Source organism: Haemaphysalis longicornis, unplaced genomic scaffold, assembly GCF_048455015.1.
Source record: "Haemaphysalis longicornis isolate Haplotype H1 unplaced genomic scaffold, Haemaphysalis longicornis Haplotype H1 scaffold_1, whole genome shotgun sequence".
Classification (NCBI taxonomy): Eukaryota; Metazoa; Arthropoda; class Arachnida; order Ixodida; family Ixodidae; genus Haemaphysalis; species Haemaphysalis longicornis.
The window spans coordinates 289,644,494-289,667,339 of record NW_027526203.1 but is presented as its reverse complement, the minus strand read 5'-3'; the positions used below and the strand labels follow the sequence as shown (position 1 = coordinate 289,667,339).

The window sequence follows — 22,846 nt, the reverse complement described above, 5'->3', positions numbered from 1 at the left end:
ATATATAGGGGTTCAGTATACTCAGCGCACTTCTCTATCACCTGATTGATCGTGTGAATATGGTCCATTGTTGAATAACCTTTACGGAACCCTGCTTGTTCTTTAGGTTGACTGAAATCTAAGGTTGCAGAGATTCGGTTAGCGATTACCTTGGTAAATACCTTGTAGACGACTGACAGTAAGCTGATCGGCCTGTAATTTTTCAAGTCCTTCATGTCGCCTTTCTTATGGATTAGGATGATGTTCGCGTTCTTCCAAGGTTCCGGTACCATTGCGGTCATTAGGCATTGCGTATACAGGTTTGCCAGTTTTTCAAGTACAATTTCTCCGCCATCCTTCAAGAGGTCTGCTGTTATCTGATCCTCACCAGGTGCTTTGCCCCCTTTCATTTCTTTCAAAGCCTTCCTTACTTCTTCGGTTGTTACTGGTGGGATGTCTATCTCCTCTGAACTACTGTCTCGTTCGGCATTATCCTGTATGTCCCGGCTACTGTACAGATCCCTATAGAACTCCTCGGCCACTGTGACTATTTTATCCCTATTTGTGATGACATTGCCTTGCTTATCCTTAAGTGCATACATCTGATTTTTCCCCACGCCAAGACGTCGATTCGCTGCTTTCAGGCTACCTCCGTTCTTTACAGCGTATTCGATCCTCTCCATATTATACTTCCGTATGTCAGCTGTCTTACGCTTATTGATTAACTTCGAGAGCTCGGCTAGTTCTATTCTGTCAGCTGCGGTAGAGATTCTCATGTTTTGCCGTTTCCTGATTAGATCTTTCGTCTCCTGTGAAAGTTTACCAGTAACCTGTCTAGCCATAGTGCGGGGCGACTTCTATTGCACACCCCGTGATGATGCGTGTAAGGTTGTCGCTGGCTTCCTGTGTCGTAAGCTCGGCTTCCTCGTTAAGGGCGGAATATCGGTTCTGCAGCGCGATCCTGAATTCTTCTACTTTACGTCTTACTGTTAGCTCATTTATCGGCTTCTTACGTACTAGCTTGTTGCGGTCTCTCCTCAAATCTAGCCTAATTCGAGATCTTACCATACGGTGGTCACTACACCTTACCCTTCCGAGCACTTCCACATCCTGCTTTAGTGGGTACCAACTTCGGAATCACAGGAAAGGAATTAGCAGGCGCAGACGCAAAAGCACAATGGGGGACATCGAAGCGAAACTATCTCAGGTATTACTTTCAAATGACAGGGCTTCAACACCATGTCCTGTTCTTGAACAAGCTGTAAACATGCATTGGTCGAACCCACACAATCGGCAAGAACATCTCTACAAGCTACATATATACTGAACAAAAGTTTTTGCTCTCGCGCGTCTTCGTATACATGTATGTAGAAGCCAAGAAACCATGTTGCTGCATATATAGCCTTTGTCTTGGTGTAGAATTTACCTGCAAATACCTGCATTTATCAGGACGCGAGGACAGCTCGGTCTGTTTTCTGTGCCATTATTCAGGGTCAGGTGACAAATTGCTGCGAATGGACAGTCGCCCTTTTACGCGGCGTGACGCAAATTGACAGCGTCATCTGAAAATATATGGCTACCGCGATGACTATTCGCTGTGTGATCTTAGGGTCACCAAGCTGTCAAGTATCGCGCGATTTCAGCTTCAACTTCTTACTCGAAAACCAGTTTCTAGAAAATTCGTTGTTAGAGGAGTCGTCGTCGGTAGAGGAGTCGCCAAGATGTGCTTTTCTAGGTTTTGCGCGAGAAAATCGGACAACAAGTAAGGGGAAACAGCAATTTCAAATCACACCTAAGCTTCAGGACAGACTCGTGCGGCTCTTGTGTCTTCTTTACTTTGCGGCCACCACTTCCGAGGAACAAAACCTCCACTGCTGCATCGACCTGCAACAGGACTGTCCCAACTAATTTGTATTGGCTGGGCCATTGCCTATACATGTTGCTTTGCGTGCCAGAAAAGAAGAGAATGATACACAGGTGCGAAGAGTGCTTAAGGCTTGATTCTAAGGCTAGCGGGTCATTAGAAGCAGCTTCTTTCCCTTGTCTCGAAAAAAAAAAGCAAGAATAACGCGGACGCGAGATTTCTTTAGAACTTAATTAATGCCCTCAAGACCAGAGTGCACAACGAAGGGTGTTTCGCGACCAGGGGGAAGAATCCTTGGCCCGCGCAGGAAGTTCTCAGAAGCCCATTTTTCTTAGTGCCAACCATGGTCGTTACGAAGCATGAATAGCACGATTTTGCACAGTCTAATAGTCGTGAGGAAGCACGAGTAAGCCGAGTATTTCGTAAAGTGCGCGCGAGCGCAAGATGGCGTGAATAACTGTGCTGCAAAAGGAAGACTTTTGTTACTCCGCTGCGGCGCGCTACAACCGTACACGCGCTGTACCCAAGAGACGAAACACGATACGCGGCAACTGGAAGCGGCCAGCAGCTCCGCGGCAGCGCAGCAGTCGATCGCGAGAGACGTGTAGGCCGAACACGAACAGCGGGCGACGCGACTATCGAAAGTTTTCGATGCGGCGACAGAGCGTAATTCGTCGCAGGGAGCCTTGGCCAGCGGAATGCAGCAGGCGTTGTCTGCAGCGCTACCCACGTGCGTCATGCTCGACTTGCTCTTGTTTTGGCTGTAGTAGCGCATCTGCTTGAACGCCGGGGCACCGGCAAGAAGGCGCAAGTATGCGGTGCACCCTAGAGTTCCTGTATATCGCTCCCCTAGGGGAGCTATATACAGGAACTCTAGTGCACCCCGCCGGGAGGTTGTTTACTGACTATAAAGGGCTATGCGAGCCCACGAAGCGATGTGCGAGTCAAAACTTCTTAACAAGCCACTGCGCCCATTATTCTATGTGTTGGCTCGTTTGATGTGTTCGCGTGTGTTTAGCTGTAGCTGCTTGTTGGGCGTAGTTGCTAAGCTTAGCTTGCTTTTACACCGATTCTGGTAGTGAGCAGCATGCATGCTGCATAAGACCTGCATTGCAGGCAAGTCAGTAACGGATGGTCCGTGTCTCCTCAAGAGTGGTGCGGCAGATGAGTAAACAATAGAGTTGGAGATTTTTTTTTTGTCTGGCTACCTCTACTCGCGTAGTGTGCCGGTCGTAATAAACACGAGTCTCTTCTTGTTCAAAGACGCCTGGCGTCGTGTCGCTGTCTCCGCGAGTTCTCTTGGACAGTAGAATACCACGCCCTTATCCCTCTTCACGAGCCGGACCACGATACCCGTGAAGGACAGGAACGAGTCGTCATGATACTCCTCGAGGCATCGTCCCACTACGGCGGACAGTCGCGTTACGGCGAATGGTGCATTACGGCTGAACGTCGCAACACGGCGGAAGGGGGACAGTTTCAGCCGTTCAGCTGTTCAAATGATCTGCAGCTAGTTTTGTTCAGCATTGCGCAGCTGTGCGTTACGTGCAAGAGCCTGAATATATATATTGACGTGTCTTTCCCGCATTTTCATTGTTTTCAGGCACTTGTTTGATTTTTTGTTATTAATTGATAGCTCTGAAGCATATATATTGCACGTTTTTGTATTAAAATAATAGCCACTATTCCATCAACCCTAACCCCGCGCTCAGTATCCCTTAGTTGTGTTCTTCAGTGTATTTAGATTGTTATTGTCAAATATACACCTTGTGGCAGAAGCCGCCAATGCCAGAACCCGCCAACGCAAAAAAGCGCAGTCGTTGCACAAGAAAGCATCATGCGCATTTTCCTGAATCGCCGACAAATGCCGGTCAAAGATTTCGTAAGAGCGATAAGATTGCCTGTAAGATTGTCTGTTTGAAAGATTGACTGAAAGATAGAAGGCTTGAGTGTTTCATCTGTCCATTTTTCGCCCATCCTGCGCCATTTGTTAACCACTCATTTTGCTTTATTAAACCAAATTTATGTTATGCTTCGGTGTCATCTTCGTTTCTTTGATGTGTGAAATCTTGTTGATTGATTGATTGATTGATTGATTGATTGATTGATTGATTGATTGATTGATTGATTGATTGATTATACGGTTCAACGCGCCGATGCAAAAAATTTTGAGTTTATTTTTACAAGGAGTTCTCGGTGCACAAACATATCAGCACAAACCAATCGGTCACCCGCGCGTTCGAGTGCAAAGAAGTTTCGGTACAGAGATTCAGGTGTACCGATGATAGGCTAAGAAAACACAACATTGCGAACAGTTGAAATCAATTACAAGTTTTTCCATGTTCCTAATATTTTCTTTATTACGCATTATCATAGGTGCACTGAATTTCTTTGAAACGATTTCTCCAGCCATTGCGTATTAAAGATGGTTCCCCGATCCCGTTGTATCAATTTCTGTTCAATCAGGATCGCCGTGATCTATTTTTAAAAGACGGCGTATGTGCATGTATTGTGAATATTTAACGCATACTTTTAAATCCGCATATATCTTTTAACCGTTTTTCCTGTAATTACTTATTCAAGATTGTTCCTCAATCCTCCTTAAATTAATCGCCTTTCTTATAAATGTTCCTCGAATAGATCATTCGTTTAATTAAAGGTATTCTTTAAATATTTTGTTGAGAAGGGAAGTTATTTCCACAAAAGCACAGAATGTGAGCTTCAGAGATACCAGTGAGCGTCGATGCAACGTCGCTCATATTCTGGCACGCTGCTTTGACGTGCATGATTGCTGCGGGAAATATTAAGCAGTAAGAGCTCTTACGTGCTCTTAAACAACGCAAACGCTTCTTAAATGAGAATGAAATAATTTACGACTGCAGTTACAAACAATTTATCAGTAGGAATAAGCAGCGCTCCAGTGCCACGAGCTCTTATTAAAAAAACTGTCTTAACTTGATATGCACCCATTTTGATGGCAGTTAAAGACGGTGGTGCCGTCTACATGCAGTATGCATTGAGGAAGTAAAACAGAGAGGACGATCATTTGTGAAAATTAAAAAAGAGCCTTGTGGAACTCCGACAGGGTATGATGTTGCTCTATAAATTAAAATGGTCTGTTGCCTGATTAGTAGACGGCTTCGTATCGAAGTTATGGCAGGACCTGTTATCCCATAACGCTCAAGATAAATGAAAAGAACGTTATGGTCCCTGCTGTCGAATGCTGTCGAGAAATCTATGAAAACGGCAGCAGCAACGTCACCACGGTCAATGAACAATTTAATTTTATCTGTTGGGCACACAGTCGTAAGGTTAGTAGATAGGACAGCACGAAAACAAACTGAGAAAGGGGGAGCGGGGTAATCCTCAGAATTACCTCGTGTAAGCTGTAGCTATTGTAATCGTAGTTACCGTAGTTATTACCTGAGTGGAGTTGGGCGGAGTTGAGTTTGGCCTACAATTTTAGTTATTTGTAAGTTTAGTTAGGCAACAAGGAACCTCGTCTGCGGATCAGACTGTTCTGTGTATTTGATATCGTGCTGCATGTAATAACACAATAGATGTAACGCGATGTTGGATGTACTAGCTATAATGAATGTGATGACATGTTTTTGGACAAAGTTGTACGATGGATGTGTTGATGCGGCGGACGTAAGAACACATTCGGTGTAATGGATGTGTGACGTGGTGGCAGGTTGTTTGTAATGACCTAAATTGGGTGTATTTTCTCAATGAACATGATCTCCCGATTGCCCTAGTATGATGGATGTAACGGCTCGATATTGGGCAGTTCTGCTCTTGGGATGTGATTGCATGATGGATGTGTTGGACCCGGCAAGCGTATAAAGTGATCCGGAGCTCCTTGCCCACTTTTGTGCGCGCACAACCTTTATGTGTTCATCCCCGCACAGCATTGTGCTGGTCGAGTGCCCCCAACAAAAGCCAGCCGAGCTAAAGCATCCTTATGTTGTATCGCAACGCATGGCCTGCTTCAGCAACGTTGCAACAGATCTACTCAGCCGTTGTCTGCAGTGGTTCTACTACTGGTAGCGCTAGCTTTTGTCAGGTGTAGCTTTCCGGCTCATGACAGTCATTTCAGTAGCCATTACTCTGTAGTTATCCAGCTGAATGCAATATATTTTCGCGCCCCTAATATTCGGGGCGATAGCTTGCCTTGTGCGCAGTTTCAATCTAAGCACGTTGCGCGACCAAACTCCAGAGACAAGGATACTATTCCTTAGAAATGCATGGGGAGTAAATTTTGACAGCGAATTACACAAAAAAAATATTCAAAATCCTGGAAACTATTTTTACAGCTTTCATGTCCAAGCCAACCCCTTGTTGTATGCAAAATATCACTTTCCTGGAATGGTTTTCTTAGGTTCCTGAGAGGTCGGAATTTCGAGCGAGAAAGCTGGGTACATAGTTTGTGCGAGATGTGTGTTAGCTTACAACGCTTGCTCCAGGCAGAGATCGCAAGCGTAAAACCTAATGCGCTCGGTTTGTGCAGAAACCAGTAGCATCGTGCTTTCTCACTGAGCGGTATCTGCAGTTAATTGCTAAAAAAACTGATTTGAAGTGTACGATGCCCTTACGCCAGTCGCACTGGTACGTTTTACGGAATGGTACGCGTTTACACAAGCATTTTGTGCGAGGCGAAAACCAGATAGTATAATAAGCCTATGTAGTGTATCCAGGCACACATAAGAAATACTAACAAGTTAAAGCTAACACAAAAGGTGCTTGTGTTCTTTGTGCAGTTTTGTTTCACAACATTGTTTTGCAGGTGTAAGACATCAGGCTTTCATGCGGCCGCTGCATTCTGTTGTGTTTTTGCATTACGCTTCCCTTTATTGCCGCCTGCACAGAATGCTCCCTAATCCCCATCCAATAACGGATCGATATTGGCCTAAACATAGCAAACTTGTGAGGTAATGGACCGGTGTTACCAATACTGGGGCGACATACGAGAATGGCGGTTGAACGTCGCGAGTACGGGCCCATGATGACCTTGCACTCTTCGGGACAGCTGCCAAGTCCGCAATACGGCTCGCGGTGGAGCAACGGAGACATGCGCTCCTATTTCTTGGGTTATATTTCTTAGACATATGTTTATGTTTATAAGACATATGTTTATGGCCATGATTTGGACAGAAAAACGCCGACGCCGCCTTTGCTTGTGATGAGACATTTTAGGCTTTCGACTTAACAATAAACGACTTTATCGTGGCACATGTATACGATGACTACTCTCAATTCCGCTATTTGGAGGATGCGAGAGGCTTGAGACAAACTATTGTAATCCGTGGATTACAGAGAAAGAGAGTACAAACGTTATCCTGGCTACTCGAGTCCTAGTCGCGATATCGCTTGAAGTATAAATTCAGCTACCGTGTCGACCGGAGAAATTACCGAGTTTGGGGCGCACGATTCGTGGATGCGGTTTACGAGAAGCGGCCACAGTGCAGGCTGGAGTGAGAGCGAGCGAATGACTTTACATGCCCAGTTTAGCTGGGGGCTGTGGTCCCCGCGTTACTTAGGCTACGGCCGGGTATCCTGGGGTACCCGGCGATGCCTGAAGCGAAATTGGACTAGCGGTGCCGTGATGCCGCCACCGTCTTTGCAGAGTTCTTGTTTAACCCCTGCAGTACGGCGGCGACTTCGGCCAGCTTGACTAAGGCAAGCTGGGTGTTCTTCTAACTGTTTTAGAGCGCTGACTTCCATTCTAGATCATCTTTAATTAATAAAGTGTTGGCTTGTTGGTGCATCTGTGCAACGCCACAAAACGTATGTTAGTGTGGCCCATTTCTTACATGAGGGGAATGAAGGTAAGTATAGGTCAGGGTGAATCTCGTTAAATAGTACAGGGTTGGAGACAGAGTTAGACTGGAGCATCCTGAGTTTTGTTGCTTGCCTGCGGTTGAGGGACCGGTGGGGATCAGGATATGTCTTCCGCCCTTCTCAGTAGTACGAGAGGATTTCGCTGTAGCTGAGGAGCTGTTCGGGTAGGCTGGAGGCAGGGTGGAGGCAGAGCGAGAAAAGAAGCCCAAATCCGCTGATAAAAAGTGGAACTGGCAACTCTGGCTGAAGGTCTTGGTGGAACGCTCCAGCCGGCCCAAGTGTATGGGATTTCAGCAGGATGGAGGGATCGTTGAAAACTGCAGGGACCGTTGAGCGCGGGTCATTGCCAATATGTGTGCGTGTTGTTTGATTGGGTGTACTTCAGAGGTTGGGGATGCAGTCCATCTGTCATGTTACGAGGAGTGTGTCTGTCTTCGCTTGTCTGATAAATGGGGCGTCGCGAGATCAGAAACTGCATGAATAGTCGCGAAGTGACGCTGTTAGTTCAGGAAAAAATGTATTGACAAAATAAAAGCGTGAAGGCGCTCATTCACTCTCACTTTTGTTTATATCGGCCGCTCTTTGTGACGTCCGCATGTCCAGCATGTCGTGAGAGAGAGAGAGAGAGAAAACATTTTAATGAGCTCTTACACTATACATACACGACCTTGGGTCTTTTGCAATTGTTTCTGGCACAAATAGTACTGAAAATTGAATTTTGCTTTATGCTTAGTATGCCATTATTAGGAGGCGGTTCTATACAGCTTCCAGGGAGATGGGAGCCAGGAAGTGTACTGTATGGGCTTCCTTTTTTTTTTTGTTACTATTACTCGCACAAAAGTCCCAGATATTCTTTCTTGTTAAGCTATCTCATAAGTTAAGTTTTTGGCTTGCGCGGGATATGGCTGTTGAATGTGCAACGATAACGTGGTATATTGGTATACAGTAACAGGGATAAACAGTTTCGAATGCTCGATATTGCTGAGTGCACTTAAGCGACGCCACCGGCGGTGTGTGCGCCACTGTCGAGCTTAAACAAGCAAATATCCCTACCATGGGCACTGCCAGATGACAAAACGAACATTTTAATAAGAACTGCAGCAGGCGTGTAAACACGGAGTTCTCGAAAAACCCGCGCGTTGGCGGTCACTGGCCCAAGGCAGGAAGGCAGCCGCGAGCGTGCCAACGATGTCTCTCGGTTGGCGCAATGCATGGGGTTCCCTGACGCAATCACATCCCCTGCCAAGCCTCGCTTCAGGCCCCGGAAGCCGCTGGCGACTGCGTCGAAAACTGCGCTAGTTCCAGCTCCGGTTCTCATAGAGTGCGACGACGCGTAGGCGCAAATGTGGTTGGGACGGACACTAACGTGTTCGACAGCACTCCCTGAGGATCGGCTTACACAGAAGTGGCTCATGAACGGTACGTGTCCATGCTGCATTTCGCGTGCATGATCTGTATATGGGAAGGCCGCTTTTTTCGGAGTGCTTTTGATTGGACTTTGATGGTTGACTAAAAGGACGTAGATGAACAGTCCCGTACACAACGCCGTGCCTTCCCGTCCCTTGTTGTTAGCGCCACCGCTAAAGCTTCAGCCTGGGGCCCAATTCTCTAAAATGACGGGGCGTCGCTTTGAAACGACGCGGTAGCGCCGTGCAAATGCATGTGTTCTGGGGTTGGGGCCGTCGCTTTGAGTAAGGGTGAAGCGCCACATAAGCCAAGAAAGGCACTGCTCAAGGGCACAAAGCGACACGCAAAATGACGGGGGACAGTGCCCGTCGCTTTGCGGCTTTTGCTACAGTGCTTTTCTCGGCCTATGTGGTGCTTCACCCTTACTCAAAGCGACGGCCCTGTTTTAGAGAATTGGGCCCCTGGTGTCGTTCGGTTACCGTTTGTCTATCGTGCTGCGATTACGGAACAGTTGAGGGTGGAAACACTATTTTGTGCAACTGCGATCCGCCGACTGATTCCGCCCACCACCATAGTTTCGGTTCTGCGCATGTGTTGGTTCCGTTTTGTTCGTACGTCCTTCCGTAATCACTCAGACGCCTTTGTAATTAACCATCCCGTTACTATTACGCGCACATATTTCACTCGGGTGGTTGACGCAGTCTTTCTTTCTGCGCGTGTACGTCCATTTCGGTGTATGTGACCGTGCCAAAGCCTCTCGTTTGAAAACTGTGCGCACGGGTGCCTCTTAGCGGTCGTGTGCGCGCGCATGGCTGCATTCAATGCACGTCTAAGGAGCTCTCGGTGTCGTGCACAAGAGCGGCCGTTCGCTGAAGAGTGAGCTGTTTCCCACGGCTTCCTTGCGGCAGGCACAGTATTGATCCATACTTCACACAAAACAGACGACGAAAAGAAAGAAAGTCGGGCAAGTTGCTCTCTCGCGTGTCTGTCTACAGTCTTTCGATGACCGCGATCATAACGAATCCTGCATTACATTGCGTACATTCCTAGGCAGCGTGATAGCTGGCTGCATTTCAGCCAGGTAATGGGAGCTTCTGCGGAGGTACGTGACTCACGGCTGTTACTAGCGGGTGGTTCTGTTTTATTAGCCGCCCTTTTTCTCCCAGATGCGCTTCTTCACTTTTAAGTGCATATTGGTTTCTATCCCCTTCGCCGTCTCGTGTATTTTCGCTTACCACCGTCTGCCTTTCTTTTCTGGTGAATTTGCTGCTCGGGGTAGCCTCGGGTTTTTTCTTCCTCCTTTATTCACAATACGCCAGCGCAACTAACGCTCTCAAAGCCAACGTTCAAATGTTTTTACCGGACTGCACCGTCAATTTCTTGTCTTCCGGCATGTTAATTATTGATGAGTAAATGTTTTTTTGAGCGTAACATTCATGAGCTAAGCATCCGAAGAGTTGGTAGGCGTGATTTAGCTGTTCTCCGGGATCCATGGACGCTTGTGCGTGGACGGTCATGGGTAAAATGATATGAAACTAGACCTTCTCCACCACCTTTCCCTCCTCTTCTCCTTTTAATAATAATACTTATTAATAAGCTCTAAGATCGTGCACGTAAAAAGTCACGTAACTCTGGCCTCGAAAAGTGGAAGTTTCGAATTCACCGTAAAAAGCTCTACAAAAGAGACTACAATTCCTACCACGAGTTTGTAGAGATTAGTGTAGCGCGTGATCCATCAAAATTCTGGAAGTTCGTTCGGTACCATTCAAACAGCCCAGATGATCACAATCGTTTGGTTGACTCTTCCGGGAATGAGGAAATTGATGTAACCAATTCCTTGGCGCGTCACTTTGGTAGCACTTTCGCACCTCCCAGAGGCAACGAGACATCTCGTATTATCAATAGCGTGCCTGGGGCAAGTACAGTTCTTCTTGATGAGAAGCTTGTATTCGAACGCCTCAAGCGCATGAAACCTTCTTTGTTCTCTGGCTCAGATGATATTCCCGCGGCCTTACTCAAAGCTTTTAATGATATTCTTGTTCCTGTTCTAACTAACATCTATATTTAATAACTGCTTAACTACTAACGCATTTCCTGCGACATAGAAAATTTCTAGAATATATCCGATCATTACGTTGGGCAACAGAACAGACCCAACGAACTACGGGCCGATTTCAATCCGACCAACATCCAAACTCTTTGAGTCCGCGTTACACACAGCATTGCCTTCGTGTGTTAAAAATGCGTTGTTACCCAAACAGCATGGCTTCATCACTGGCGATCAACGACAACTAACCTTGCTTGCGTTATGACGCATACTTCCAAAGCACTCATTCACCGAGGCAGTGATGCAATTTACTGTGATCTCAGTAAGGTTTTCGACCTCGTCACTAATCCACTGCTGATTAAAAAAAAAACGGTTGCTCTGTGGCGTCGATGCTCCTTTAGCTGCCTTACTAGACAACTATCTCATTAATAGACGCTGTTATGTTAGGAGGGTACATACCGAATACTATCCTACCAGTGGCGTGCCTCAGGGGTCCGTGTTGGGCCGTCTTCTGTTCTCTTGTCATAAACTACGTATCTGCTGCTATTAAGAGCTCATTTTTTTGTATGCTGGCGATATAAAGGTATTTAAATAATCAATTGCCCAAAGGACTGCCTCGCCCTTCAACATGACATATCCTCTTTCGCACGCTGGTGTGCTGAGCAGGGCTTGATTTTAAACCCATCAGAGACCAAATTTGTCACCTACAGACGGAGAACATCTCCCTTACAAATTACACCCTTAATAAGGCGGCTCGTCTTACAGACGTTTTTGAGGTTAGAGGCCTTGGACAGACTCTTCGACAGTTCACTCAGTTTCACTCCCCATATCAGGCAGATGGTCGGACGGGCACTGCGCTCTCTGGGAGCGGTGGGCAGGTTTACCAGAGATTTCATTTCTCCTGTTCCTTTCTTAAAGCTTTATACATCAGTCTCCCCCTGTTAGAATACTCATCTATTGTTTGGAGTGGAACCTGCAAGTCCAACCATCAATATCTTGAAAGGGGACACAAAAAATTCCTATCAACATATAAACACCGGCTAGGAGGCAGTTCTGGTTCTACCTCTAGTCAACATCAGCTACCTAAGCTTCTTCCTTTGAGTGGTCGGCGTGATCGAGCTGGTCTTCTTTTTCGTGCAGGGCTGAACAGTGCCTTCCGTAGCTAGGGATATATGCTCCTACTCCTTCCACATAATCTTCTTATGCCACTTACCTTTTTTTTGTTGTTTCTTTACATACTACTGCATTTTCTTCAACTTATTGTTTGTACAAGCTTGTCTCCTTACTCCTCTATATTTTAGGTGTCTCTGTGTTCACTTACCCAGTACATTATTTGTATCTAACTATTGTCTATTGCGTATCATATCATTGTTACTACGGTTTTCGTGCTTGTGTTATTGTAGCGTTTTTTTAGTGATCCGTATTCTAAGGGCGGTGTCATAGCATTTTTTTCTAATCTTTGTTAGTGGTCCAGTACTAAGACGCCTCCGTCATTCATATGCTCTGAAAATAAATTAATTATTATTATTATTACTATACTACTACTACTACTACTACTACTACTACTACTACAGTGGTGATCCAGCTGCGCCATTTGCTCCATTTTGCTACAATTGTACTCTCCTGCGCCCTGCTGCGCCCAGTGGTGTTTTACTTGCGCCAAATGCTCCGAACCGCTTGAACCCGGTCTTTCGGCCGAGAGTTGTCCCCTCAAACCAGCTGAAGCGAGAGATGATCATTCTGCCGCTAACCAGCACGCTGGTTCCTAGGTTGGCAACTTGGAGGAAGCGGTGCGCTCGATTATTCGGTTGCCCCAGCCGAGCTCCGCTCATAGTGCAGCCACAGTGCAGCAATAGTGCAGCCACGGTGCCGCTTCGGAGCAGAGATGGTGATTCGGCAAGTCGGCATGCATACACTCCGGTGGCGTGGACCGCAACGGAGTGGTTTCCCGCACTATGGTGTCTAGACACCATACCCGCACTGCTGCAAACAAGCATAATGGCATTACTTCATGTGTATCGCTTGTAGAAAACTAGCGATTGACGTTCAGCCACTCGTGACAAGATGCACAAAGGAGAGTCTATTCTTTTCTGTGCTCGCGGCGAATCGTTTTGTTACTGTGCGGCCTTACATTTAGGGCTAGTGCAGTGGAGTAGCGCTAGCCAAAACTGCATCAGCGTAAGTACTTGCCGTTTGGGATTTTCGCAGTGGGTTTCTCTTTGTTTTTTTTTTTTTTTTTTTCGCGTGGCGGTATTGAAAATAAAGCCCCTTCATATTGCTCTTATCCACCGCCTGAGTGGCCGAGATTGTGGTGCTGATGCCGGCAATGAAAAGCGGCTCAGGTGGAATTTGGAAGAAAAGGGGATCTCATGCCGTGCGTTGCTGAAAAGGGTTAGGGCTGAAAACATTATTTCATCAGAGCAGGCTTTATTAGCAGAAGGCAACTCTGCCTTTAGCCACACCTTCTCGGAGCTGAATGAACTTAATTTAGAAGGCAAGCAAGAAGCAATAGTATGGTGTGATGTGTGTGAAGTGCAATATTTTCTGTCTAAATATTGTCGAGCCGGACCCTCCGAGCTGGATGAACTGAACGAAACGGCAAGTAAGAAGCAACAAATCAGTGCAATATGTTTGAGATAGTGAAGTATTTTTATTGTAAATAAAATGGGCAAATATCAGGAAGTTTTTGTAATGATTACTTGGTTTTTTTTTTTTAAGTTAAAGAAACGCTTGTCATCTGCTTCACTTGCAGCGGTGTCTAAAGGCTGTGGGGGCACACATTTTTGGTGCTTTAGTTACCAGCTTCAGAGTCTACAACTGTGGGGAAGTAATTAGTGTTGCCTGAATGGTTGCCAGCCTTCTTTATCTCCAGATAAATGAAGCTGCAGCATAAGTTTTGTGCTGCTCCCAAGCTGCTCCAAAATCAAGCTCTGATACAATAGTGCTCCAAAATAACATTTTTCAGCTCCAAAAATTGCTCCAATAGTTTGACTGGCTGGATCACCCCTGCTACTACCAAATGCACTTTAGGAAATCGCCGAGGGTGGGCTTCACCACAACGCCCCAGAACGCAATATCAGAGTGGCGAAGTGTGCGAATTTGGCAAATGACGGGGCCCAGCATACGATTACAGTAAATGGAATGTGCGCACATACAACAGCGCAAGGCGTTCATTTGCGTTCTCGTCCCACCGCAGATTCTATTTTGTACTCTAATCGCCTGCTGGTCCCCGTCATTCGCCAAATTCGCACATTTCGCCACTCTGATTGTTCGCTCTCTTGACGTTGTGGTGAAGCCCACCTGCGGCGATGTGTTTGTGGAATTGGCCGTGGCTTGTCTTTTAGGCTTGCGGTGTGGTCTATTGTTGTCATTTTCATTCACTGACTACTGTTGCCCTTCTCGGTGCTTCTCGGTGGACTAAAGCATAAATAATTTCTATTGCGCGCAAATAGCATTAGCAGGAAACTCATGAGATTTTGATGCGATAATTTTATGGGTTATATACGGTGATAGCTTTCAAGATAAATTATTCATGAATATGAAACGAAACACTCGGGGGCCGACTTTTCACCAAAGTGCATATAAATGGCCAATCATGACTCGATCATAGGGACAAAAAAGGCCAATGACGAAGCTCAGCTGAAGAGTTTACTCAAAACAGCCTTGCGTGCTTTGTGGCATCACGCAATTCAAGAATGAAGTTTTGTCATTCGCGATGTAATCAAGCAATATATATATATATATATATATATATATATATATATATATATATATATATATATATATATATATATATATATATATATATATATATATATATATATATATATATATATATATATATATATATATATATATATATATATATATATATATATATATATTATGATTGAGAACTTTGCCCAACCGCCCTTGTGAGACCTATGTGAAGGCATAACGATAGGTTGCCGTAACATTGAGCCTCACGGCGTGCCAAATATCAAACTCTTTGTACAGCCGGTAAAAGGCTTGTCTATAACACAGCGTTCGTACTCTCAGCCCTATCCTGCACCGCCGGAGCGGGATTTGAATAAAGCTACTGCGGAGCTCTGAAGTCTTAGCCCTTCGCTTTTGCCTCCGACATGTTTGGAACGAGTATGTTTCGGCAGTTTTCAGATGTAGCTGGTTGAAGTTGAAATCGCTGTTATAGACAAGCGTTTTACCGGCTGTACGTGAATTGTGAGTGCCGGTTGACGACGTTAGAGCTCGAAGCGTAACGTCAAGCCTAACGTCAGGCCGACACATACCTGCGTTCGCGTCGCCAAGCACGCACGACACACGGCCGTACCCAGAGGGGGGGTTTGGGGGTTCGAACCCCTCCCGAAATCTTTTCAGGCAGCACGTAAACAATACTTACTGTTGCTTTCAGCAAAACTATCCCCTTCCCAAAATTCATAACCCCCCCCCCGAAAAAAATTTCTGGGTACGGCCCTGGCAGGACATATGACAGAAACGTACCTCACTACTCCCCTGAGTGCTGCGTAATTGGCATGCTTACATTACTCACGCAGCCTTCAGTGCATGTCTCTAATGCACGTGTCTGAGTAGAAGGCCATAGCGCATTCATCGAGCCATCGTGGCGTTGCGTATGCGTGCTCTTCTAGCATTCCCGAGGCCGTAAGATCTATTTCCATCTAGACCCAAGTTTAACCCATTTATTTTCAACTCCATTACTTTTAACAGCGGAGTTGTTTAGCAAATCGTTAGAGTTTCGTGTCCGCAGTTAAAAATACCAAGAAAATGCCGAGCGTACGTGAGCGCGTACCTCGCGGCTGTTACAAAGATCAAGAAAATACCGAGCGCTCGTGTGTGCGTGCCACGCGGCGACCGCCCAGCGTCCCTGGCGCGCGTTTGTCAAGGCAAACATACCAACTTAGAGAGATTGGCCAGGATTGAAAAAAAAAAAAAAAAAAACTCCAGCGCACCTCTAACGCAACGATGTTAGTGTAGTGAAACGTGCTAATGCACACACAACGTTTAATGTCCAATGATTATAACTCACACAAAAATGAAGGAAGCTCACACTTATAGCAACAAATATGAAGTAAAGGTCGTTGCGGCATGGAAGAAGCAAATCGGCTGCAATCGTGGACCTAAATTGTCGTGGTGGTCGTGAAGGTTGCGTAGAGCTTCGCTACCTTCAAGTCTTACGCGTTAGTGTGAGCTTCCTCCATTTTTCTTTATATCGTGATTTGTGCTGTAGGCAATTTTTCATACGAGGGACGCCGGATTTTCTATTTACCGAGTCGCGTAAGCTTTGCATTAAAAAAAATCGTCTTCGTCAGAAAAGAGCTGTTCGTTTTTTGTTTTACTAGTCACTCATCTTTTTTTGGAACTAGAAGCTTGGAAAACGATTAAAAATTGTTTTTTACGACCGTACGGCTTTCGAAAGCAGCGCACCTTTCCACCGCACGCAGGGCCCACAGACGCTCCCGTGCCGCTACTCCGGCTGGGCATGGCGGCCGACGTGAGCGCGCTGTTCTGCAATGACAGCCGTGAGTGGGGCAGCTACCTGGCCGACTGTTTCCGGCAGCAGGGGCTCACCGTCAGCCAGGAGGCCCTGGACACGCTCACGCTTCCCCCCGCACCGGACAAGGCCAGGGCGCTGGGCGCCGCCAAGGTGAGGCATGCACTCTTCCCCATTCTTCCCCCACACGCATACGCCTTTATTATATAATCTTAACACGTCGTTCCATGGTGGATTAATTACGGCGAGGTCTGGGTAGAATTTAGGGCTAACTGACCCCAAGTCTAAGAAATCCCCTGCACCACAACGCTACACTGCAGGAATGAAAAATTGCGCGAGTCAACGGTGAAAACTTAGCGAAATGTTCTGGCGCAGCATACGATTGGACCCGGGTATCTGCGCCGGTACATGGCGCAACGCAAAATGTCGCACTCGCATCGCGTCATGTTCCTGCTTAGGAGAGGAAGGAACGTTTACTTCCGAGCAAAGCGTAAGGGGATGGAACCGCTGAGACAGCAATTTATTTGGCCAAATCACGTGCCGCCACTTGTCTCGACGTGTTTTCACCGTTTATCGCAGTGGTTGGTCACTCGGAAGTGTGGCGAAGTCGACTTCTGAGGACTTCTCAGAGTGTCGGCCCGCTTCGCCAGAGAAAGCAGCCGCGCTGGCGCTTGTAGAACACCTCAGCAGCGCGCTACAAATGGTCAATCGGACTTGAGCTTCCAACAGCTGCTGTCATCGTCACTAGCCAATCCCCCAGAGTGGGCCCAGAGACAAGGGGTGAAGAAGATGAAGCCAACGTTAAAGCCGACAGCCAAGAATGCCGCCGAGCTATGTTCCGAGTTAATGCCAGCCTTGCTGTCAGAGCTTGCAGCTAACGACGCCCAAGAGGAGGCGACCGAAGACGCGGGAGAGGAAGAAGTTGTGCCGCGCTAACCACCGCCCGCTTGTCTTCTCCTCCTCCTCGGGCCCCCGTTCGCAGCCACATGTTGGATCGGCCGTAAGCTTCGAACGGCAGCTGTCATCGTCACCTGATAATTGATTGATTGTAGGGTTTAACACGCCGGCGCAACGCAGGCGATGAGGTGCGTCGTAGTGGAGGGGTCCGGATTAATTTTGACCACCTGGGGATCTTTAACGTGCGCCGAAATCTCGCACACACGAACATTTTTGCTTTTCGCCTCCATCAGGAAAGCGGACGCCGCGGCAGGGAATCGAACCCGTGTCTTCGTGCTCAGCAGCACAACTCCTTGGCCACTGAGCCACCGCGGCGGGTAATCACCTGCTAATCCACCTGAGTGGATATGTTGTTGGGCAGCCAATGGGAATTTTGCTGACAGGTTATCGGCTACGGTGATCTGGGCGTCAGCCATTCTCAAGTCATAGAAAAGAAAAATATACATCGGCAGCCAGCGGAGATGACTATCCCGAAGCACGTGACAGCACCGCAACTGTGGTGTCCTTCCAGACACCATACCGCAACTGCACCCACAGCAGTCGCGCAAAACGATCGTGCGAACGTCAATAACCGCCAACCGTCGTACAGACGCTCCCAGCAGTCCGAAGGCTCCGGGACCCGCGGATGTTTATTCGTGCAAGTGTGCGAGGTTCAAATTTCCGATTCTCTCTCGTGGTGCATGCACTTTGTGCCAGGAGAGTCGGCCCACGGCCGCGCAGCGCTGCACTCCAAGGCAACCCCGCGGCTCAGCTTCACCGCAATGCACTGAGTGACCAATCCACGCCCCCAACAACGCGAATTCGGTGAATGACAGCGAAGATCACACAACTTGACTCAAAAATGAAATCTACGCTGTGCCACTGCGCAATGATCGTCGCTGTCATTCGCCGAATTTGCGTTGTTTTTTGCGTGGCTTTGTCAATCGAGCGCATTGCGTTGAAGCTGAGCCACGGGATTGCTTTGCAGCATACGCGCGTACTTTGTGCATTGAGCCACTATCTGATCCGGTTGCGTAACCAAGTTTTTTTACTCATTAAATCTATCCTAAATTTTAATTCAAATAGTGGGCCAATTACTGCTGGCATGGGGACGCAAGTACGACTGCTAGACCGCAAGCGTGCGCATTCAAACTGTTTCGTCGCTTTTAGTATTTCGCAAACGAAAAATCGCTGATGTTGTGTAATTGAGTTGCAATGAAAATGCGAAGCATTGATTCAAGTGTTTTGTCTACCACATATTCTTAGAAAATTTCTTACAATAGTTTTCTAAAGAAAAAGCGTTTCAGGACACTTTTTAAACCAGCTCTAAACATGTACCTTTCTGAAGCACTCACCGCATATACTTCAGTAACATAAAAATCGCTACACAAAGTATCAAGTTTCAAAGCATGTCCGTATCCTTATTTTTCGCGTCTCGCTATTTGCTGCTTGGGCGCATTTCTCTTGCCTCGTGGCCTCTTGCCCTCGACCGCGGGGGCGTGGCGCGCGTTGTACGACTCGAAAATACCAACTTCACATCGTGCCCGATATTCAGTTATTCTCTTTGCGACCGGTAGCTCCACGATATGCGAGCTTCCTCGTGTAACGTGGAAACTGCAGTAAACATGGATAAAAAGCGAAAATACGAGAAATGCCGATGTCTTCTGCCTTGCGCGCCGTCAATGAGAGCAGTGGCGTTTGGGGCGTCGTCAACTTCACGCTCGCCTGCATCTCCGGAACGTTAGAAAAAAAATACATGCGCTCGTGGGGCATTTTATTTTTTTAAGACGTGTATAGGGTAGGGCTGCCGCATATGATGCGCGGCAAGGAATGAAGCAGCCCTTTGGAATTTCGCCTTCATTGCTTCCGTTGGGGCAGTGCACGCTTCTGTACCGTTCACGAATTTTTATTTTAGTGCTGCCTAGCTGAATAATAATGTATACCGCAAAATTCGAATGCTATACCATCCACCCCAGCGGCGTAAACGCGGAATGCGATCGAGTGTGGGCACGGCACTATGTTTTGTCTTCTTCCTAGCAAGTTGGTTTGGATCCCCACAACGCGCTAGACTACCGATCGCCGCGATCAAAGGGGCAAAGTAGGTCAATCATGAGGCCCAGAGCGCGATTTTATCCGAAGAGTAGTTCCTGCACTGGGACATTACGCAACGCAAGAACTACATTTCACATTTCATATCTCGCAGCGCAAAGCACAGTTTTCAGTCAAACCGTGTGCCGCGTCTCTCCATTCATCCAATTTGCTCTTTAGGGCGCTGATATCAGTCGTTGAGATGCAGTGGGGCAAAACAGACCCATGGAAACTTCTTTTGGATTTGTCGAACGCACGCGCACACGCACGCAGCAATGAAGAAACGTTTGCTCTATCAGTATAGAAGGCACCCGAGATGAACTTACAAAAAAAAAGGAATCCGGCTGGACTTAGATTGGCAGGCTAACTTAATGGTAACCGAATGGCTACAGAGGACCGTAATGAAAAGTACGGTGGTGGGATGGGATTCTGGCTAACAAGGGATCCTGTTGGCGCTGCATAGAAATGGTTGGAAGTCTATGGGCGCACTGCTCTATCTTCGTGCCCTCCGCGCCGCAGCAGGCGATGGAAGCTGTAGCATCAGAAGGGGCCAGGAGCCCGCTTTTCCGTAACGGTGGTCGTGCTGGGGCCGGGCGCAGGTGTCCTTGCTGATCGTGTCCCCCGACCTGCTGGAGCTGCTGGAGCGGCGAGGCGCCGAGCTGTTCTCGGTAGGCCGGCTGCTGGAGGCCGACCGAGGCCTCGTCATGCTGTGCGGCGTCGAGTCCCACGAGCTGGGCGCGCCGCTGCGCGCCGCCTTCCCCAGCTTCTCGTCGTGGCCGCTGCTCGAGGCGCGCAACCAGGACCGCGAGTTCGTTATTCGGCTCGTCGAGACGGCGCGCGACATTGTCGAGCACGCCGACCAGAGCCAGCGCGGAAGCGCCTCACCCCAGTTCCGCCTCTGCCCGCGAAAGGTCCATCACGTGAGTACGAGCCGTTTCTTTCAAGCGAAGCTTATGTGGCTAAGCTTTTATGTAGATTTTTCGTCAACGAAATCTCCCGAAGCTCCACGTGTCCTTGAAGCACGAGGCGTCGAAAAACGAACGTCCCAGTGTGTCCCCTCATGTTTCAAGCAGCCTGATTGGATGGTGGCCGTGCAGTTATATATGAACACATCCGGATGTTTGTTTTCCTCATGAATGGACCTCGGGACTAGAGATCGAGCACGGCACACCCCTCGAACACGTCGACAAAGAATTTCCCTAGTTGATGCTACTCCACCAAGATAAAGTGGTCCGAGTGCGGGATATCAGGCATGGGCTAGGGTTCCGTGCATTGTAGGGTTCCGTGCAAAGAATGATTTACACGAGATTGCGGTTTCTTAGATTTAGGTATATTTCGTCTGAAATTAAAACCGTTAAATACGTTGCCACAGAAAGCTGCCTTGCAAAATGTTTTTTTAAGTGATTACTTCTCAGAAATTTGCAAGTTACTTTGAAGATCACGTTTTGCATCTTAAATATGTAAAGCTTTTTTGTTTTATTGCTCGAACTCTTCGCTATAAGGCTGAACGCTGATTTCTAACAAAAAAAAAAACCACTTGCAGGGAAATGCAAAAGTCTTCGCCATGTTGAACGAGCCTGTGGAACAAAGTCAGAAGCTGCAGCTGTACTTTGAGAGCTCTGGAATGCACGAGCTACAAGTGAAGTGGAGGAATCCTTACGTCCTTCAGTTTACAGTGCCAGGTAGGTCATTCAGAAATTATTTCATGCCAACCACATCTCTGAAAAACACGCAGCCATCCACAGAAATACCGAACTTGTAATCCTATAGCCAGCTTAGCTATTAAACATTTAATGAGTTTTTATTTGACGTAAACTGATTGCTTTCGAAAAGTATAACTTGTTGCCCGGTGCGTCATAATTTATTTTCAGGTTCGCGATGAATTATTGAGAATGAAAATGATCTTATTTAAGAGCATTGCGCCCCATGTAGTCTTTCACTCCAACTATTAGGAGGGCCATAAAAACTACATACAACTTTGTTTTATTCAAAAGGTTTGATGTTTTAAAATACTCCTAGTGCGTACCCCACAGCAAAAGTTATTCTTTTTTTCACTACGGTATCAATAATTAAAGGTCGAATTTAAATTAGCCTCTGCACCACCACATCTTTTTTTGACGTCAGCTATCATGTCATCAAAGGAAGTACCTAAAATGGATAGTTAGTTTGTTGATTATATGTAGCATCCAAACTCTGCTATCCAACACGAACCGGAACTGAGGCTGTTACCTTTCGGAAATACTAGTAATATCTAGTACACCGATCGCCATGTTTCTTCCTGCTCCAGAAAACACAGCTCTACACTCATCAGCTTGGGCTCGAATTCGACTATTTAAGCCCAGTTGAACAATCCATGCTGGTAAGAGCACCAGAGGCTAAAGTTTCAGCCTAGGAGGATGGGCAGGAAAATGACGAGCCCATGACGGGAGAACGCCGAGGCATAGGCTCCGCGCACGCTGGTATCGCGGCATCGTCAGCCCCATCACGATGAATGGAAAGGCATAATGGATGGACGGGAACGCGTAACAAGGCTCGTTTTCGCATGCGCAGAGTTTTCTGTTACTCAACATCGGTAGGGTGCCTGGCAGCGGCGGGCGCGCATTCACGCACTCTAAACAATCGGATTCAGTCGCCTGTGATGGCTGTGAGCAGCAATGTAACCTGCAGCGCCATTGTGGGCCTTAAAGTGCGCCTGTTGCCTCCCATCGGCGAAATCATTACGAAAGTGTGGTAAAATTTAAAACTTCAAATAATGTGCGAATAGCGTTTGCAGTGCAATTCTAGCGTTAGAAGTAGAGTCAAAACTTGATTTAACGAAACCCGATTTAACGAAAGTCCCGATTAAACGAAGATATCCCAATCCCTCTTCAGATGACCATAGAACCTTATGCTTTCACCAACGTTTTAATCTAAAAACGTTGGCTTTCACTAACCCAAAATAACGAAATCAATATCATGATCTGTCCCAGTTTAACGAACCTTTCCTGAAAAACGCAGCTCAAAAATGTTAATTTTTGGTCTGTTTCGTAGAGAACGCCTCAAAATTGGTTCATGGTATGCCAAGAATACATCGCGAATCACCTTTGTCCTGCTTTTACGTAACTGCGTGGCGCAAAACGGGAGTTGTATTTTTGATTTGAATTCACCAATTGGCCCAGCCAGTGGGAAAAAACATGTT

At 47.0% G+C, this 22,846-nt stretch overlaps 1 protein-coding gene across 6 annotated transcripts in view; it reads left to right on the top strand.

Annotated features, from left to right (window-relative positions):
- The window catches only part of Stumps (DBB domain-containing protein stumps), a 144,225-nt gene that overhangs the window by 98,892 nt on the left and 22,487 nt on the right, over positions 1-22,846 (top strand). For 4 of the 6 annotated variants that reach the window (XM_077679589.1, XM_077679585.1, XM_077679588.1 and 1 more), the window contains exons 2-4: positions 16,595-16,797; positions 20,268-20,588; positions 21,212-21,350. In XM_077679589.1, coding sequence (XP_077535715.1) covers positions 16,633-16,797; positions 20,268-20,588; positions 21,212-21,350 — 625 coding nt within the window. In that variant the 5' untranslated portion in view covers positions 16,595-16,632. Of the gene's footprint in view, positions 1-2,479; positions 2,574-8,954; positions 9,104-16,594; positions 16,798-20,267; positions 20,589-21,211; positions 21,351-22,846 lie in introns of those variants that run through there. The other 2 variants (XM_077679586.1, XM_077679587.1) reach the window with 2 other exon arrangements.